We start from the raw sequence: 21,427 nt of genomic DNA on the forward strand, positions 1-21,427 counted from the left end.
GTCATTCCTCAATCGACCAGCAAGGCAAGTGTTTTGCAAATGCCCAGGCTGCCCACATCGATAACATCTCCTCTGCATCGTACTCCTTCTAATGTGCATTCTGGAGAAGGCAGTAGGAGAACCTGGTGACAAAGGCCAGAGGCCATACACTCCAACAGGGGCATCTATGGTGCAGGGGTCAGCGGTACACTCCGGTGGAGGTGGTGGTAACTCTTCCTCAGGCGGGATGGAATGCACAAAATGCACCTGACGAGATGGAGGTGCGTGGGGGTCCCTACGAGTCCTTGCTGGACAACTGGATTGCATGTGCCCAGGTTGCCCGCACCCATAACATCTCCTCTCTGTTATTCCCCCAGGGCGTGGTCGGAACTGTTGTAGCCCAGGATTGTGAGCCGTGGTTGTCATCGGCCTGTGGCTGGTTGGAAGGGCAGATATAATTGGAGAGGGCCAGGGAGCAGTAGAAGACTGTGGCTTATTGTCCAGAAGCCCCCTCCATTGCGGTAAGATAGTAAGGGCCTCATAAGCCAGGGCAAAAGCTCTATCCAAGGTGCACGGTGTGCGCTCTCTGACCCACTCCCGTATTTCTGAGGGACACTTGTAAAGATATTGTTCTATAAGAAATACCTGTATAACATCTTCCACAGTGAAGGCATTTTCCGCTTCCAGCCATCTCCGACATGCCTGGGACATCTTATGGGCATACATCTTAAACGATCCCTCTGTGGTGCATGGGAGGTCTCGGAACTGTGCCCTATGTGAGTCTGGGGTGATAGCATGATAATCCAGGATAGTCCGTTTTACAATGTTATAATCCCGGTTCTGCTGAGAGTCAATGGTGCGATAAGCCTCTGCAAGGCTTCCGTTCAGAAGTTCCACTAACAAACGCATCCAGCCAGAGTGGGGAACCTCCATCATGACACACTGCTGCTCAAAGTCCTTGAAGAACCCTTCCACATCACCGGAAGCCTCATCAAATGGCTTGAAGCCGCCCGGGTGATCCGTACAGGATCCCAGATTGCTGGGTTTACACTCCAACTCACATTACTCCCTCTGTCGTACTCCATTGCTTCTTGTCTCCTCTGTGCTCGACGAGCAGCCTCCTCCTTATACTCCTGAGATACACCTGGGCCCAGAGCTGCCATCTCTTCTTCGAACCACACCAACCACTGGCTTTTTGGGGCAGGGATCCCTGTCCCCAGTGCTTGTCTGTCAGACATCGGGGAGAAGGTGGTCTGGCTCGCACCCACCAGTAGATCAATTAAGGCCTCTTTACTCAGTTTATGGAGGTTCAGGCCCAGATCTCTGGCTCTCTCATGTAGACTGGATGCGGTCCAGTCTCTGTATTCTGTGGGTGGATCTCCATTAGGCTGTGCTCTGTTGATCCCACTGCTGCCACCAGTTGTGACGGGGTCCTTCTCCCATCTCACACAATCAACAGAGCGAGAGATGGCTGTACAATCCAAAGAGCATTTATTCCAAGCAAATCAAATGGTCCATAACATAATCCACAAAACAGAGGGTAAAATTAGTCCAGTGATAAATGTCCAGGTCTCTCTGAGAAGTCGCATCTTCTCCCAGAGGATCAATACTTCTCTCTTCAAGTTCTCAAACAGACTCCCTCTTTCTTCTCCTGCTCAGCCAGACTGACCAATTCTTCAGGTAAGCAGAGAGTTTAGGTGGATCTCACGCCCCCTCCCCCGACTTAGGAATTAAAGCCTGGCAGGGGAGGGATTAAACCTGCAAACAGGACAATGTACACACAAGGAATACAGAATGGACAGTGAACCACGCCTAAAATAGAAACCTACACAACATGGTACATAACCCACAATATCCCACCATCACAGATGAACTTTGACTTCTGTCTTGCTGAATGATACTTGGCACATGCAGTTCAATGGTAAACACGGATGAAAAGTACATGTTTAATATTTCAGTCATCTGAGTTTATAGAGTTTACTGAATATGTATGAAATAATCTTCTAGAGGTTTTTTGTGCCTTTCATGCTGGCAACTAACTAACTCCCTTTTAATAATGAGCAAGTTTTAAAAATAACACACTATAAACTATCTTAATGTCAAGGAGCACCAAAAAAGTCTGGGAACTAGAGTATTAGAATAAATTTACAAGAATAGTAGACAGAAAAAGTGAATTATTGCAATCAGTGCACGGCACAGAAAACCATAAGAAGAACATGTTAAAAGATAATTGTATCAGAGGTATTTTCCATTGTTGGCCTCTGTAAAGGGCGCTTTACATGCTACAATAAATCTTACGATGTGTCGGCGGGGTCACGTCGTAAGTGACGCACATCCGACATCGTAAGTATGATTGTAGCGTGTAAAACCTCCGTGCAATTGCGATTGAACGAAAATCCGTTCATCGCATGCACGTCGTTCATTTCTCAAAAATTGAATGTGCGGTTTGGGAATGTTGCCGAGGCAGCACACATCGCAGTGTGTGATGCCCCGGGAACATTGAACGACAGCTCACCTCCGTCGGCAGCTCCCGCCAACAATGCGGAAGGAAGGAGGTGGGCGGGATGTTTACGTCCTGCTCATCTTTGCCCCTCTGCTTCTATTGGCCGGCTGCCGCGTGACGTCGCTGTGACACCGAACGTCCCTCCCACTCGAGGAAGTGGATGTTCGCCGCCCACAGCGAAGTTGTATGGACGGGTAAGTACGTGTGACAGCTTTTAATCGATTGTGCGGCACGGTCAAAAAATTGAACGTGCCGAACATACGATGGGGGTGGGTCACATCACATACGATATAGTATGCGAAATTGAAAGGTGTAAAGCAGACTTTACTTTTACTGATTGAGAGATCTGTGTATTTATACTGTTCACTACTGCTAAACTCCTGTCTATATTTTAGATTGGTAGACATAAAATCGTCCTCTTTGTATGTTGGCTTAGAAAAATATATATTATTTTGCCTTAATATACAGTGCCTACAAGTAGTCTTCAACCCCCTGCAGATTTAGCAGGTTTGATAAGATGCAAATAAGTTAGAGCCTGCAAACTTCAAACAAGAGCAGGATTTATTAACAGATGCATAAATCTTACAAACCAACAAGTTATGTTGCTCAGTTAAATTTTAATAAATTTTCAACATAAAAGTGTGGGTCAATTATTATTCAACCCCTAGGTTTAATATTTTGTGGAATAACCCTTGTTTGCAATTACAGCTAATAATCGTCTTTTTTAAGACCTGATCAGGCCTGCACAGGTCTCTGTAGTTATCTTGGCCCACTCCTCCATGCAGATCTTCTCCAAGTTATCTAGGTTCTTTGGGTGTCTCATGTGGACTTTAATCTTGAGCTCCTTCCACAAGTTTTCAATTGGGTTAGGGTCAGGAGACTGACTAGGCCACTGCAACACCTTGATTTTTTCCCTCTTGAACCAGGCCTTGGTTTTCTTGGCTGTGTGCTTTGGGTCGTTGTCTTGTTGGAAGATGAAATGACGACCCATCTTAAGATCCTTGATGGAGGAGCGGAGGTTCTTGGCCAAAATCTCCAGGTAGGCCGTGCTATCCATCTTCCCATGGATGCGGACCAGATGGCCAGGCCCCTTGGCTGAGAAACAGCCCCACAGAATGATGCTGCCACCACCATGCTTGACTGTAGGGATGGTATTCTTGGGGTCGTATGCAGTGCCATCCAGTCTCCAAACGTCACGTGTGTGGTTGGCACCAAAGATCTCGATCTTGGTCTCATCAGACCAGAGAACCTTGAACCAGTCTGTCTCAGACCTCCAAGTGATCATGAACAAACTGTAGACGAGCCTTGACATGACGCTTTGAAAGTAAAGGTACCTTACGGGCTCGTCTGGAACGGAGACCATTGCGGTGGAGTACGTTACTTATGCTATTGACTGAAACCAATGTCCCCACTGCCATGAGATCTTCCCGGAGCTCCTTCCTTGTTGTCCTTAGGTTAGCCTTGACTCTTCGACAAGCCTGGCCTCGGCACGGGTGGAAACTTTCAAAGGTTATCCAGGCCGTGGAAGGCTAACAGTAGTTCCATAAGCCTTCCACTTCCGGATGATGCTCCCAACAGTGGAGACAGGTAGGCCCAACTCCTTGGATAGGGTTTTGTACCCCTTGCCAGCCTTGTGACCCTCCACGATCTTGTCTCTGATGGCCTTGGAATGCTCCTTTGTCTTTCCCATGTTGACCAAGTATGAGTGCTGTTCACAAGTTTGGGGAGGGTCTTAATTAGTCAAAAAAGGCTGGAAAAAGAGATAATTAATCCAAACATGTGAAGCTCATTGTTCTTTGTGCCTGAAATACTTCTTAATACTTTAGGGGAACCAAACAGAATTCTTGTGGTTTGAGGGGTTGAATAATAAATGACCCTCTGAATAAACTTTTCACAATTTAAAAAAAAATAAATAAAAAAAGAAATAACATTCTTTTTTGCTGCAGTGCATTTCACACTTCCAGGCTGATCTACAGTCCAAATGTCACAATGCCAAGTTAATTCCGAATGTGTAAACCTGCTAAATCTGCAGGGGGTTGAATACTACTTGTAGGCACTGTATATATACATGTATATACATATATATATATATATATATATATATATATATATATATATATATTTACACACACACACACACACACATATATATATATATATATATATATATATATATATATATATATAGTATATATATATATATATATATATATATATATAATGTACGGTATATTATAATGCTGGTAACCCCTTCACTCTCGATTTTCCTTTTCTTCGTTTTTGCTTTTTCTCCCCTTTTGTGAAGAGCCTTAACTTGTGTTTTTCTGTAAAACTTGCCACATGAGGGCTTATTTTTTTTGCAGGACAAGTTGTACTTTTGATTGAAACCATTAGTTTTACCATATAGTGTATTGAAAAATGGGAAAAAAAATTCCAAGTGCAGTGAAATTTTATTAACCGTATTCACTATATGGTAAAATTAATGTGTCAGTATGATGTCTCAGGTTGGTATGAGTTCGTAGATACCAAACATGTATACTTTTATCTAAAGGGTTAAAAAAAATTCAGACGTTTGTCCAAAAAAAGAATTGTGCTGTTTGTGCCATTTTCTGAGACCAGTAGCGTTCTCATTTTTCAGCATCTGGGGCTCAGTAATGGCTTATTTTTTTGCATCATGAGCTGATGTTTTTAATTATTCAATTTTTGTACGGATGTTACGTTTTGATCGCCTGTAATTGCATTTTTAAAAAAATTTGCGGCAACCGAAAAACGTAATTTTGGCATTTGCATTTTTTTTTCTCGACACACCGTGTACCGATAAGATTAATTGATTTTATATTTTGATAGATCGAGCATTTCTGAACAACTGCGATACCAAATATGTCTGTATTTTTTTTTTTACTTTTATTTTCAAAGGGGCGAATGGGGGGGTGATATGAACTTTTAGTTTTTTTGATTTTTTTCATATTTTTTAAAGGTTTTTTCATTACATTTTTTATTTATTTCACTAGTCCCCTTGGGTACCTTATGGATCAGCAGTCTAATTGCTTGTGCATTTCTGTTGATCAGAGCTACACAGCTCTGATCATCAAAAATGCACTGTTCCTTTAAGAGCATTCAATCTTCTGGACAGACATGGCCACTTTCTTTATGCACTTCTGTTCTGCGGCCTTTATTCTGAGGTACTTTTCTTACACTAGCCCTTGCCCTGGGTATTAGCCTTCCAGTAGCTGAGTCTAACCTTCTGTTTCCCCTGTTTCCTGTGGCTTCCCTGGTCCACTTCACTACCTCAGACAGTGTGGCGCCCTGGACTAGCCAGGTCATCACAGGTACTACAACACACACCCCCACCCCGAGACAGGCACATCAGCCAGACACAAAATCCTTGTTGCCTCCCTCCAGGGGCTGATGTCCACACCAGGTGGGGTGGAGCCAGGCGCTTGGCCCTGCCCACTGAGGAGTTCACAGTCCTGGAGGCGGGAAAAGGAAGTCATATCAGTTAGGGAAGTGCAAGTGAGAGAAGTGAAGTGGTAGTGGAGGAGCAATCTGACCGTGTCCGGGTGTGTGGCCCGGGCACTAAGAGCAAGGTTGGCAGACGGTGGTGGCTGTCTGCAGGAGAGGCAGATCAACGCGGAACCGTAGGACCGGGGTCGGGCGGTGGCCCGCCGGTACCGAACCGGGGAGCGAAGTGAAGCCAGCACACTCAGGCAGGGCCTGCGGACCCCAACCAGGCTTGGAGCTGCCATTAGAGGTAAAATCCGTCAGTGACCGGAACCCCAGGGGTTTCCTAGCAGCCACGACCCGTTTGAAGGCAACCGTCCAACCAGCAAAAGGAAATACAGCTACCGCCACAGCTAGAGTTCCAAGGGCCAGAGCCTGCGGGCAAAAGGGCTCCTCCGGCACATATACACGCTGGGGAGCGGGTTACCGGTGGGAATCCATCGGGACCGAACATACACACAGGTGCAAGGAAAGGCAGCCACCACCAACCGTCCGGGAGAAACCACAGCAGCCGGCTGCGGGACCCGTCCATCCAGCCGTTTGGTTTACCAGAGACTTTGCGTACATTTGTGGCTGAGTGAGTACTACCGTGCCATCCGGCACCGCGCTGCGCAGTCCAAGCGACCCTGCACCTTCCCGACCTTGCCTCACCTTACCGGGCCCCGGGACCACCAACCCCTACCCACGGAGGGGGAGAACAACATCCCAGCTGCTCCCTGCCATCACTCCCGGGATCCCCGTTACCAGCAGCGGTGGTGCCCAACCTCACCACAACCCGTGGGTGGCGTCACGGACCAAATCCCCAAACCAAACTACCCCCTTTCACTCACGGGCGAGGAGCACCGCTCGAGTCCCCGGATCCGGCCCACCGCTCGAGCCACCGAGCAGCCATCGCAGCAGCGCCGGACCCGAGCGTTAGCGAGCGCAGCGGCGGCGCCCTCCCCGCCCGCGACAACAGCTTCTAGCCTCTCGACCTGTAGATGGATCCATCGGTGATACACTTGCCCGACTGGTCCCTGGACTCTTGTAAGCCCGACTTGAGGTGAGCCGTAGGCTCTGCACCTTTGGAGGTTACCTCTTGGTTCCGCAACAGACTCGGATACAGAGCTTGTCCTTCCTTCAGCAACACTTGGCAGAACTGATTCTCTTCCTGGGCTGTCTCACAAACTAACCCTGTGCTCTCTGACACTTCTCCAATCTTGGCTTTAGTTCCCTAAGCAACCAGGATGTATCTAGTACGCTATACATACTAAAATCCTCACTTATATCTTATACCTATGTGCTTACATCCATTCTTAACATTAACATATTTTACACTACACAATAAACACATTGTGTAGTGTAAAATTGACCGCTGCACTGCTCTGACTCTGCTTCATCACCAACTGTACTCGCCGGACAGCAGCACTTAAACATTTTAACAACATATGTACATTGTAGGAGTGGGGTGATCTGACCATGTCCTACAATACAACCGCAGAGAGTACTCTACACGTGTGCCTTACAATCTACAGGGGAAGAGGAAAAATTCTAGCAGCATAATGCATAAGACATAAACATGAAATGGTTTTCCCTTACTAGTGCTAATATTGTACGAGAGCCAGTATTTTTATGACCACATTTGAATTGATTTACCACAATCGTGTGAGAGCTATTTGTATGTCATGGCACAGAGACGCTAAATTTAGATATGCAAACATGCTTAGAATCACGGAGCCTCCTCAAGGCTGCTTCACACCACTCTTTTTTTTTGTCCCTCTCTAAACAACTTCCAGTTCCCTAACAGAACAGGCAACATACGCATTATGGTAGCACACACAGCTAAGAAGATTTATACAATGCCAATGGATGGATCGCATTCATTTTCTAACCACAGCAATGACACCTGTTGCTTTTTTGAGGATCCTGTACTGACTAATGTGCTTCCTACGCTTTTGATAATCATTTTTGTGCTAGGATCTATATTTAATGGGACCGCCTTATGGGCTTTCTTCTTTCGTGTCAAGTCTTGGAGATCCAGCACAGTTTATCTCTTCAACCTATCAATAGCTGATTTTTTCTTGATTATCTGCTTGCCTTTCAGAATAGACTACTATCTGAAGCAGAAGACCTGGATTTATGGAGATGTCCCGTGCAGAATAATGCTTTTTATGCTTGCCATGAACAGGGCAGGTAGCATCTTCTTCCTTACACTTGTTGCCTTGGACCGATATTTTAAAGTGGTCCATCCGCATCATCAAGTCAACTCCATCTCTGTCAGAAATGCCGTTTTTGTTGCTTGTTCCATTTGGCTTATTGCTATAGCCATAACTGTTTTTATTCTTACAGAAGACCACACTGGTGCCAGCATATTCAGGGATGCGTACTGTGACAGTTTTCTTGTGTGTCCAGCCAACTCCCATTGGCATGACCTCCTCTTCATTATTGAGTTTTTTTTCCCTTTGTGCATCGTCCTGTTCTGCTCATGCAGCATCATCTGGAAACTTAGACAAAGGAACTTGGACAAAGATTCAAAGATTAAAAGGGCTGTGAAATGTATCATATTGGTTGGAGTCGCCTTCTTTATATGTTTCCTGCCAAGTGTGTCCTCAAGGATTGAAATCTTAATGCTCCAGATGTCTTCACAACACAACCACTGCAGTATATACAAAACTGGGGAGACGGCTTTCTTTATCACAATGTGCTTTACCTACATGAACAGTATGTGCAATCCTTTACTGTATTACCTCTCTAATCCTTCATTAAGAACTTATTATTTATCCATTTTTAATCAATTCAGAATAAGATCATCCGCTTGTCCAAAATCTGCTTTTCCAAATTGATATATGCATTTGCAAATAAATCCAGTTAATTTATACTATCTTGAGACATACGACTGCAATAAAACAGCAAGTTGTTATTACTCACATGTAAAACTAAATCAGATCAAGCCATTATTTCAGTGTTTATTATTAAGACTGCTTCACACCTCATAGTCTTTATTAGAACTTTACATTATTTGTATAGCACATCTCACACAATCTCAAATTCACATAAAGCCAATGAACCTATATTTATATTTATATCTTAAGGTGACAAGACTATAAATAGTTTTACTTCAACCAACAGCTATTGCTTTTGACTCTCAGTGTAGAGCACTGCATATCTGTGAGTTTAGCCTAAGAATGCTGCAGATTATAAAATCTTTTGCGTGGGAATTATTCTGCACCAAATATGTTCCAGAACATGTAAATGATGCACAAAACACCCCATTCACATTCCCATTGCTAAGAATTTGGTCTAGATTAAAGGGTGCTTTACACGCTGCGACATCGCTAACGATATATCGTCGGGGTCACGGTGTAAGTGACGCACATCCGGCGTCGTTAGCGACATCGCAGCATGTGACAGCTAGGAGCGACAATCAACAATCGCAAAAACGTCAAAAACTGTTGATCGTTGACACGTCGCTCCTTTTCATAATATCGTTGGTGTTGCATGCCGCTGGTTGTTTGTAGTTCCTGCGGCATCACACATCGCTATGTGTAACACCGCAGGAACAATGAACATCTCCTTACCTGCGTCCACCGGCAATTAGGAAGGAAGGAGGTGGGTGGCATGTTCTGGCCGCTCATCTCCGCCCCTCCTCTGCTATTGGGCGGCTGCTTAGTGACGCTGCTGTGACGCCGAATGAACTTCCCCCTTAAAGGAGAGATTGTTCGGTGTCTCCAGCGACGTCGCTAAGCAGGTATGTGCGTGTGACGCTGCCTTGGCAATATTGTTCGCTACGGCAGCGATCACCACTCAGACGAAACAGCGACGTGGGCGGGTGCTATTGCGCACGACACCACTAGCTATCGATGTCGCAGCATGTAAAGCACCTTTTAGACTCGGAATCTCCTGCTAAATCTAGAAAGAATAACAAATCTACAATTTATGAACATGTAACTGTCTAAAACCCCTCCATACACATTAGATAGCTGTCGATTGAACAATCATTTAGCTGACAGCTATATACCCCAACTCCTCTCTACATAGGCTCCCTTGTTCTCTATCAGAGATCCAATGTCGATGGAAATCCAATGTTCTGGATCCTTTTCTCTCTTGACATCATCTGTTAGGATGAGAGCGTGTCAGCAGAATACGCCAATATCAGTGGATTCGGCTACTTTAGCCTAATAGTCATGCTTTTTTAAGTCTAATATTTCACTCTCACTGATCTCAAATGTTTTATATATAGGATTATATAGTGATTATGACATGGATTTCACTATCCTCAAGTCTAAGCGATCTGTTTTATTATAAACAGTTTGTATTGTGAAATCTGGTGATAGATCCTAAGAATAAACAATAATAAAAATGTATAAAGAACTATTGATAACTGGACTCAATTTATCTTTTTATCATGAAGATAACTAATTAGGTGCTTTTTATGTATTTAATGTAGATCAACTGTTATGAGAGCTTTGAAATATAAATAAAAACAAACAAACAACTAACCTAATATCTTTTCTTATTGTCTGTCTCCATTAATGCACCCATCCTTTACTTCCCAGCTTCTTGCTTGCTGGGAAGTGCATTCCTCAGAGTTTAGATAAGTGACTTCTTGAAACAGGGGTCTGACCTGGGCACTTTTTTATGCTGCAAGCAGAGGGTGCGTTGCCCAGTAAAATGCCCTCTTCTGATAGCTTACTAGTAACCCTGGCAGAAGACAAAAATGTGTAAATTAAAAAAAATCTCTCACTTCTTAAAGGGTAATGGAACTTTCAAGTAACTTATCAGAATAAGTGGATATGTGCGTGTATATGAAAAATGGCACTATATCTGGCCATTACATTACTTGTATCCTGCATTTTAACCAGTTTACCCGTCTACAGGCTCTGTCTCTACTTTGCAATCCACTGTGAGCTAGTGTGGGGTGACTAGCTGCAGTGCACAGCACACAGAGAGGGACTCCCACTCTTTAATCATTTTTTTTGCACACAGAGACAAGCAGCAGCACAAAGGAAAATTATTTAACAGTCCTGATGTGATGTGATTCAACTCAGGAGTGAGATAAAAAGACTTTTAGAAAGCTCACCATAATGGTTCTGTGTCTCCCTTTGCCTGTTTCCTCTCTCTGCTCCTCTCTCCTCATCCCCAATTTCCTTTCCACAAAGTATAATGGGCTGTCACCTGTACTCTCTTGTCTGAGTAAAATGGATTTGAGCTTTATTTTTTTTGAAACAGTGGATGATAAGTTTAGGTTTAGGAGGTGGAAGTGGGGTGGCAGATAAGTAGGGAAGAAAGCTGATTTCTTTGCTAAAATATAATATATATATATATATATATATATATATATATTATATAGTTTCCTATGTTTCCCTGTACTGTTCATTTATTTAAAGTTTGTTGAAATTACAGTTCCATTTTAAGAACAAAAAGCTTATTCTTACACACACTTTGCAATTTTAACCGTTAACCAAAATGATTCAACTGATTTAATGCGGGCGTCACACGATACGATCTATCGTGCGATCGCACGAGCGATCGTACCCGCCCCCGTCGTTTGTGCGTCACGGCAATTAGTTGCCCGTGGCGCACAAAGTCGTTAAACCCCCGTCACACGTACTTACCGGCTGAGCGATGTCGCTGTGGGCGGCGAACATCCACTTCCTGAAGGGGGAGGGATGTTCGGCGTCACAGCGACATCACACAGCCGCCGGCCAATAGATGTGGAGGGGCGGAGATGAGCGGGACGTAAACATCCCGCCCACCTCCTTCCTTCAGCATTGCCGGCGGCCGCAGGTAAGCTGCAGTTCATCGTTCCCCAGGTGTCACACGGAGCGATGTGTGCTACCCTGGGTACAATGAACAACCGGCGCAAAGAAGAATAAACAATTTTTTAAAAATAAACGATGTGTAAACGATACACGATTTGTAACAGATTTGCGATCGTTCTGAGACGCTCGTAGGTGTCACACGAAACGACGTCGCAAATGATGCCGGATGTGCGTCATGAAAACCATGACCCCGACGACATATCGCACGATGGTTCGTCTCGTGTGACGCCCGCATTAGTCTTTGTTTTAGCAACAATTTACTATAGTCAATATTGGACAACACCGGAAGGAACAAACGAACATTATAGAAAATGATTACTCAATGCTACATAAGGATATACCTATTTTATAACTGTGACAACTGTTTAGCTGCTTGAGAAAGGCTTTACTGTAGAGCCGAAATGTTGCGACTATGTGATAAATAAATCAGCATTACTCTTTCCAGCAATAAGTCCATGTGCTGTTCCCTTTCTAGTAATTTGAATTGCTTCTAGGGACTGATCTTGTATAACAGTATGTATTGTTCTGTTTATTTTGCTTTTTGAGTTATCTGATTTGACTGACAAGTTTTCTTTTGCTTTTTTAAGCATAGTTGGAAACGTAACATTTTGTTTTCTAACATTATTTACAAGTTACAAACCTGTTCAAAATTTGCAAAACTCTGTATTTGTTCTTCTCTGTTCTCGCTTTGTTAGGCCTCTGCCACACTGACGTGAAAATCATGCACGAGCCGCGAGACACGTATTTTCCCTGCGTGTTGCGTGTAGATAAGTACGTGTTTCCGGTACGTGCGGGCCAGGTGTGTTCTCCGAGTGCTATCCGCGATAACACACGGAGAACCGGTAATTTGCATACTCACGTGGTCCTTGCTGCTTTCCGTGGTGCTGATCTTCGGTCTCCGATCCTGCCGACTCCCCGCTGCTGCTGCCGCTGGCCGGAGTAAAGTGAATATTAAATAAGCATAATGAGCAGTGGTCGGCAGCAAGTGACAGCAGCGGAAGAGACAGGAGGGCTGGAGAAGGTGAGTAAAGGTTTGTTATTTTTTTCTCTGACACGTGAGTTTTCTCCGGCGCGTGTCACATGGGACCGCATCCACACTACATCCGTGTGGTACGGGCGCGGGCCGTGTGACACCCGTGCTGCCGGAGAAAAACGGACATGTCAGCGTAAACACGTACAAACGGAAACGGACACACGTTCCATGTGGTTTTACGTGTGTGTGCCAGCTACCATAGGGTAGCATTTGTGTACGTTTCTCCATGCCGCTGGTGTGTGAAAAAACTGGCAAACACGTACCGAAGGCACGGATGTGTGTCAGAGGCCTTACATGAATTTATATTGTCCATTAAATCTTAGATTATACTCATGTAAAATTTGCTTTTGAATATACTGTAACTGGTTAAATTAGCAGTCATGTACGCCAGGCAGAAGTTTGTTTTACTTGCAGCCAATAAAATCTCATTGTTACCATGGGTGCAATGTTATTAACAATAACTAGGGTAATAAACAAGCTGTTTGTAATAAAGGAATAAATGATAAAGAATTAAATGATTTTGTAGATTTGCAAGTTATTATTAATTATTTACTGCTAATTTTTCTGTGCTATTTTACAAAAAATACTAATTGTTTTATACTGGTGTTCAGCTATATTATGCAGGGCCAGCTACAGGTTTTTATGGGCCCCGGGCAAAAGAGTCTCAGTGGGCCCCAAGAACACGCAGACACGCACATACACAGATACGTAGACATATAGGCATACATACATATACATATTTGAAGACAAATTCTCAAAAATCCATATAAATAGACATGATTATTTACACTGTCATACATAGATTTACACATCATACGTTCACACACAGACACGTTATGCATATTTTTAATACGGGAAGATGGCAACAAGTCTCGTTCACCTCCCCTGCTTGTCTTATGTCCAGCTCCTGTAGGACATATAGGTTTGCAGGACACGCTGATTGATGGCTGTCACTTTAACAGACATAGTAGCACACAGTGCACTATGAGGCCGTGTATGCTAGCAGTGACGCTGCCGGTTATGCACTGTAACAATAATTCTGTTTGTATGCTGGCTCGGCAACCTCATTTGCTATTAGACAAGGCAGCACAGTGCACACTGAGATTGCTGTATATACATCACAGAAGACATGGTGTTTACAATATGTACATTACAGGAGGGGCTGGGGGCACATACATCACAGGGGAGATTGAGGGGCATATACATCACTGGGGGGCATATACATCACTGGGGGAGCATAGACATCACCAGGGGACCATAGTCAATTCTGGAGGACATAGACATTACTCTGGGGGCATAGATATTACTCTGGGGGCATAGACATTACTGGGGGATGCATACACATTACTGGGGGCATATATATTATTGGCAGGGGATACACATCACTTGGGGGCATACACATCACTGGGGGACATACACATCAGTGGAGAGGGGCATACACATTACTGGGATGGCATAGACATTATGGGGGCATACACATTTCTGGGGTCACATACAGAACTGGGGGATGATGGAGCTGCTGATCCTTTTTTCATCTGTGTGACGGAAGTGCATTGCGTGATAACTCCACCCACAGGTGAACTCCGCTCTTCAATGCATGTGCACGCAGCGCAGTGTTCAGCAGTGAAAACTGAGTGCGTGCGCTCGCAACGCAATAGGTTTAAAGGGCCAGCAGCCAGCAAAATGTGGCTGCCGGCCTGAGCACTGCAGTCCCTGGGAATCTGCGGGGGGGCCCGCACAGAAGGTCACCACTACTGCCAGTTGGTGATGCTGACCCTGATATTATGTATAGATAAATAGGACAAACATATACTCTTCAACATTGAAATTGCAACAGAAAGAGGGAAAAGTAATGGAATTATGGAAATCACAGGATTGATAGACAAGTTAATAATATGCAAATGATGAAAAATGGAAACAAAATTTTCAAAACCTCACAATGTATTCAGCATCAAGCATGAGCACAATACATCATAACATGCTCACTTACACACCTTCACATGCTATCAATGAGATTATTAATGGTTGTTTGAGGAATGTTAAGCCACGCTGCATGGACTTTGGCAAACAAATCAACAAGATCTGCTGCTGGCAGCCTCCTTTGCAGTTGCCGACCAATGACAACCAGGGTTGCTCAATGGGAGACAATTCCTGAGAAGCCTCAATCCATGGTAGCATAATCACTCTACCTGATGTCCTCTTTTTGCTTCCCACTGCCTCCGCTGAGACGGGTGCTCCTGTCATCCTGCATCTTTACTGGCACAGTGGCATAGAAAGCACAGTAATGAGTCTGAAGCATGCCTCCCTTTCCTTTCCTGTGCTGTAAAGGAAAGGTTTGGGCTTACCACTGCGGCCGACATCTTGGATGCATGAGGACTGAAATGCTTGTCTTAGTGAATGAAGCATTGGGAAGCAAATGGAGGGCACTCAGTAGGGTGACTATAAATTTCAAATATGTACATACTTTTTATGACAGAGAGGAGGGTTGCTGTAAGATTTTCAACAGATAATAAATGTAGTAGGTCACTGTGAGAATCTGAGGTTGCAGATTGTATTAATTCCTTAATCAGATTAACAATGCCAATAATTTTTATTCTTCCAACCACGATCTTACAGCAACTCTGGGTAGATGGCCAGAATGAAATACTCCCTGTCCACGAAATCCCAAACTGGGACCGGTAGTTCCACTGCCCCTGTACCAGGCGATACCCCCTGTTACCAAACGTTTGGTTGCCCTTCAGCTTTTGTATCTCTCATCGGTATGGTCTGCAGTCACAGCCTATGCTCCTTAAGACGACAGATACAACCGTAACGCATGTTCCAACCCCAGACTGCAACAACCCCTCATCCCCTCTTCAGTGTCTTAAGCACCCCAAGCCACCCACCAAGGTTTGAGCCCAGCCCCCGCGAAACACTCCCCCAATGCTAACTGTGCATTGGTGGAGGTATTTTCATGAGGCCGAGACCCCTTGTGGTGATGGGTCCACTGGATCTACTATTACCATCCCCATAATGGGACTAGTGGTTGGGAGTACAATGGCTTAATTGAAGCTCCTGTGACACTAACGAGAGTAATGGAATGCCTGCTTTACTCTAATTACCAATCTTGTGCCTGGCCTTCTGTGTACCTTAACCACTTGATGACGGAGCCAATTTTGACCTTCATGACCAGGTTAAACTTAAAAATTCTGACCAGTGTCACTTTATGAGATAATAACTCTGGAATACTTCAATGAATGCCAGTGAGATTTTTTTTTTCTTGACATATTGTACTGTCAATTGTATAGGGACAGGCTCGGGGCTCGCTCTTACCTTTCTATCTGGGACCATGCACTTTAAACTAGTTTTTCCTTTTGACACATTAAGGGTTAATTACTTCTCTGGTGCAGCAGCAGACTTGCTCAGCTGGCAGCAGTTAATCATCTTCCGGCTGGGATTTAAGCCCTCTACTTTCTGGACTTGGTGCTTGTTATTCTATTCAATTAGGAGCTAGCCTGGGCGCAGAGAGGATGTGGTTGTTGCAGTTGTTGTTGTCTGTTGTGGTTTGTTGCAAGTTGTTTTGTTTTTGTACTACCTCCTTTCCCTTGTCATCCCTTACCCGTATATCCTTGGTTGTTCCCTGGTGTAGGTTTTAGATGTGTATGAGTTTTTATTTTACTCCTGTCTGTAGTTCGTTGTTGTAGGGGTTTTGGGGATCTCTGTCCTGGACAGTCCACTGGGTGATGGGTGTGGTGGGGACTTGTCATCAGGATCAGGACAGGAGTCAGGGCTAGGTCGGGGGCCCAGACCAAGGGTATCTCCGGTGTGAGAATGAGCTCAGGGACCCCAGTATTAGGGTCTCCATAGGTTACCCTGTCTTCCTTGGTCATCCGTTACACCCGATCCCTGACATGTACTTCATGATAGTGGTAAATTTAGGACAATATTTTTTGTGTTTATTTGTGAAAAAAATCGGACGTTTGGTGAAAATGCTGAAAATATTGCAATTTTCAAACTGTGAATTTTTATGTCCTTTAAACCAGAGAGTTATGTCACTCAAAATAGTTAATAAATAAAATTTCCTACGTGTCTACTTTACATTAGCACCATTCTTGAAACATTATTTTTTATTGTTAGGAAGTTAGAAGAGTTAAACGTTTATCAGAAATATCTACTTTTTCCACCAAAAACAATTTTTTTAGAGACGACATCACATTTGAAGGGACTTTTAAGTGCCTATGTGACAGAAAATACCTAAAGGTTACACAATTCTAAAAATTGTACCCTTCAAAGTACCCCAAACCACAGTTTATTAACCCTTCAGGTGCTTCACAGGAATTAATGCAAAGTGGAATTTATTTTATTTTTTTTCATTTTACCTAAAAATGTTGCTTTAACTCCAATTTATTCCCTTTTACATGAAATAGCATAAAAAAATGGAACCCAAAATTTGTTACCCAATTACTTTTGAGGTCGCCGATACCCCACATATGGTTAGAAACCACTGTATAGACAAACAGCCGGGCTTGGAAGGGAAGGAGAGCCATTTGAATTTTGGAACACAAATTTAGCTGAAATAGATGGTGGGCACCATGTCGCATTTGCAGAACCTGTAAGGTACTTTAAACATCAGAAACCTCCCACAAGTGACCCCATTTTGAAAACTAGATGCATCAAGGAATTTTACCTAGGGGTATTTTTTGAGCATTTTGAACCCACAGGTATTTCACAAAATTTGATATCATTAAGCTGTCATATTGAAAATATTATTATTTTTTTTTTTTTTTTACCATATGTAGTCAAAACGTTCTGTTTGTACAAATGGGAGGGTTCGAGACAAAAGGAGCATTATTTAAATTTTGGAAAAAAAAAAGATTTGGCTGAAATAGATCACAGGTACCACGCCGTATTAGCAGGGCCTCTAATGTACCTAAACAGCACAAACTCCCCCAAGATTCCTCAAGAATTTTATCTAGGGGTATAGTGAGCATTTTGAACCCACAGGTACGTCACAGAATTTGATAACATTAGGTGGTCATATTGAAAATTTTCATTTTTCTTAAAAATGTTGATGTAGTAAATTTCTCACTTATACAAGCGGTAACAAAAAAGTGGACCACATAGTTTGTCACCCACTTTCTTATGAGTGCAGTGATATCCCACATGTAGTCAAAATGTTGTTTGGACAAATGAGAGGGCTCGGAACAAAAGGAACATTGAATTTTGGAAAGCAAATTTGGCTGAAATAGATTGTGGGCACCGTGTCGCATTTGCAGGGCCCGTAAGATACCAAAACATCAGAAACCTTCACAAGTTCCTCCATTTAGGAACTAGACCCATCAAGGACTTTATGTAGGGACATGTTAACTCATAGATGCTTCACATAACTTTTCAAAAAGTGGATACGCAAATGATGGTTACATTTTTTTTTCAGCTAAAATCTTATTTTAGACCCAAATTTTTAATTTGGAGATTGGATAATAGGAGAAAATGGACCCTATAATTTGTCACACAATTTCTTCTGAACACATCGATACCCCATACATGGTCAAAAACTAATGTTTGGGCACATGGGTGGGCTTGGAAAGTGAACAGCACTATTTGAATTTTAAATTGTGGACGCAAATTTGGACGTGTTGCATTTGCAGAGCTCCTGAGGTACTAAAAATGCAGAAACACCCACATGGGACCTCATTTGGCAAACTAAACTCTATAATAAATGTATCTATTCTTGTGGTTAGTATTTTTAACCCACACATTACACATAATTTTATTAGAGTGGGCCATAAAAATGAAAAACGTAGGCTTCTAAAATTTTACTTCAGCCTCAAAATTTTAATTCACATAAAGTGTAACAGGAGAAAATGGACAGGACAGTTTGTTATGCATTTTTTACAAAACATGATTGTACACTACTACTACTACATTTCAGTACACTGCCGGGGATCAGATGGGAAGGAACGTGGCTTGTTATTTAGAACACAGATTCCGTGAAAAGATTATGGCTTCCTTTAGCAGAGCCCCTGAGGTGCCAGATTAGCAGAAACCCCACAAGTAACCCTATAATGGAAACCTCACTGTGTGAGAAATTAATCTAGGGGTGTAGTGAGTATTTTGAACCAACAATTGCCTCACAGAATTTTATAACATCGGGACATGGAAATATAACATTTCAGTGGTAAAAATGTATTTTTTTTTATTTGATGCAAATTTGTCAGTTGTGCAAATGTTAAAAGGTGAAAATGGACCCCACACTTTATTGTGCAATTTCACCCTATTGCATGATGCACAATCTGTCATCACAAATTACTGTGTGGCCACACGGCAGGGCAGAGCAGGAAGGAGCACTCTTCGTCTTTTGTAGCACAGATTTTGCTAAAATATTTTGTGGTTGACATGTGCAGAGCCTCTAAAGTGCCAGAACAGCAGAAACACCATAAAAGTGACCCCCATCGTGGAAATTGCCCATCTCAAATAATTTATCTTTGGCTGCAGCGACTATTTCGTAGCATCCATGCCATGCTCTAAAGGCCGGTTTGCACACAACGACATCGCTAACGAGATGTCGTTCGGGTTCACGTGTGAAACGTACGAGCGACCGCTAACAATCAAAAATACTCACCTAATCATTCACGACACGTCGTTCATTTTCAAAATATCGTTGCTTGTTCTGGACGCAGGTTGTTCGTCGTTCCTGAAGCAGCACACATCGCTACGTATGACACCCCAGGAATGACGAACAGCACCGTACCTGCGTCCTCCGGAATCAAGGTGGGCGTGTCTTTCAGGCGGCTGCTCTCCGCCCCTCCACTTCTATTGGATGCCTGCCATGTGACGTCGCTGTGACGCCGCACGAACCACCCCCTTAGAAAAGAGGCTGTTCGCCGGCCACAGCGATGTCGCTGGGAAGGTAAGTCCGTGTGATGGGTAATAGCGATATTGTGTGCCACGGGCAGCGATTTGCCCGTGATGCACAAACGACGGGGACGGGTGCGATCGGCAGCGACATCGATAGCGATGTCGTTGCGTGTAAACTGGCCTTAATTCTGGAAAATTACAAATATGCCAGTTTAGTGCCTATACAATAATGCCATACACTTAACCGCTTACTGCGGTTTTGGCACAGTGGGGCTCGGGGGAAGGGGACATTTTGATTTGGGAGTGCAGACATCACGATTTTATTTGTGCGGTGGTAGTCATATCGCTTTTCCAGAGTCTTTGCTCTACCAGTAACTTGGGAGCCCCCAATATATCCAGTGACACATGACGGACCTGAGATCGGGCTGGCTTTGAGCAGGATAGGTTAGGGGTTTTATTGGTAACATTTTGGGGTACAGAACATTTTTTTTTATTACTTTCAGTACAAGGTTGGGATCACATTCTTGTGTTCTGCACTGAACTTACTTTAGGGTTTCCAAGTAAATCCCCCCAAAATGTGACTCAGATGAAACCCTCAGTAAAACCACTCTAATGAGACAGATGGAGACACTTTGGACTCCATTCGATGTCTGTTTCGCTAACGTCCATCTTTTTAGGTATGCACAGAACTGTGGTCGTCCACATTTGTGCGCTAAAAAGACGCCTAAAATGATGAGACATTTTGCTGGGCCAGAAAACAGACCATATAGAGCCACAGAGTCTCCATCTGCCTCATTATAGTGAGTGATTTCAATGGAGGTTTTGTCTGATTTGTGTTGTTTGGGATTTACACAGAAACCCCAACGTAAATGCTCAGTGGAGAGCGCAGGATAAATGTCAGCTGAGCCATATTCTGATTTTTATGAGGCAGAATGGAGAAATAGAAAGCAGTACAGGAATATATTTTTTTTTTTTTGCACGGCACACACTGTGGTATTAATGATACGACAGATTTATTATGGAAGGTCGGTGTGATTACAGCGCTATCAAAGGTCTTGGAAACTATAGAAACTAGTGCTGTTCCGGAATCTGCTTTGTGTCACAGATGAATGCCATTGACCTAGGGAATAAGGACACACACACACCAGCAGTTCTAAATATATCAACATTTCTCATTTATTTAGAGGAAGTAATGCACAGTTATACAATTGACCTTTTTGTTCATAGCAAAGAGATAATATACAAAATATAAGCATCTTATTGGTTGTATTAGTATTTTACCACTGATTGGTTGTACAGCAATCTTCTACATGATTGGATATTAATTTCAACTAACGTTCTTATGGATAGTGTGGGCATACTGCCATGGGAGAGGGCGTCTATGCATGTGCATCTCTTATCTATATACAAATAAAAAATAATGAGCCAAAATAATGAATATTGCATTCCTTCTCAAGGGAAAATTTAGATAGTGTGTTATCTCAAAGGTCAGTGGGTGTAGAAAATGTATCTGCTTAGAAATTTGATCATAGACCCATTGTGCTCAAGTCATCAACAGAAACCCATTGTGTGTTTGAAAACACCATGCAGAAAACAAAATTGGTGCCAATGTTTTATTCCAAAATGGATACCACCGTCACACCAGATTTATATTTTTTTTGTGTTTTGCTTCTATCAAACAGTAAAAATGTTTGTTTTTTTATAATAGTTCTTCTAGTTTTTCCGTTGCAATATTCTGATAGATGTTTTTTTTTTTATTTTTTGTCGAAGAGG

General features: G+C 43.2%; 1 protein-coding gene across 1 annotated transcript; it reads left to right on the plus strand.

The window, feature by feature from the left end:
• The first annotated feature begins 7,786 nt into the window (after positions 1-7,786).
• LOC142299319 (hydroxycarboxylic acid receptor 2-like) lies at positions 7,787-10,421 on the plus strand. Its single transcript, XM_075341822.1, has one exon. The coding sequence runs from the start codon at positions 7,789-7,791 to the stop codon at positions 8,803-8,805; it is 1,017 nt and encodes a 338-aa protein (XP_075197937.1). The 5' UTR covers positions 7,787-7,788; the 3' UTR covers positions 8,806-10,421.
• The last annotated feature ends 11,006 nt before the right edge of the window (positions 10,422-21,427 follow it).

Source organism: Anomaloglossus baeobatrachus, chromosome 1 (assembly GCF_048569485.1).
Source record: "Anomaloglossus baeobatrachus isolate aAnoBae1 chromosome 1, aAnoBae1.hap1, whole genome shotgun sequence".
NCBI lineage: Eukaryota > Metazoa > Chordata > Amphibia > Anura > Aromobatidae > Anomaloglossus > Anomaloglossus baeobatrachus.

What these genes read in the sequence shown, in the direction of transcription:
- LOC142299319 (XM_075341822.1), top strand. Translation starts at nt 7,789, where the DNA reads ATGGTAGCACACACAGCTAAGAAGATTTATACAATGCCAATGGATGGA.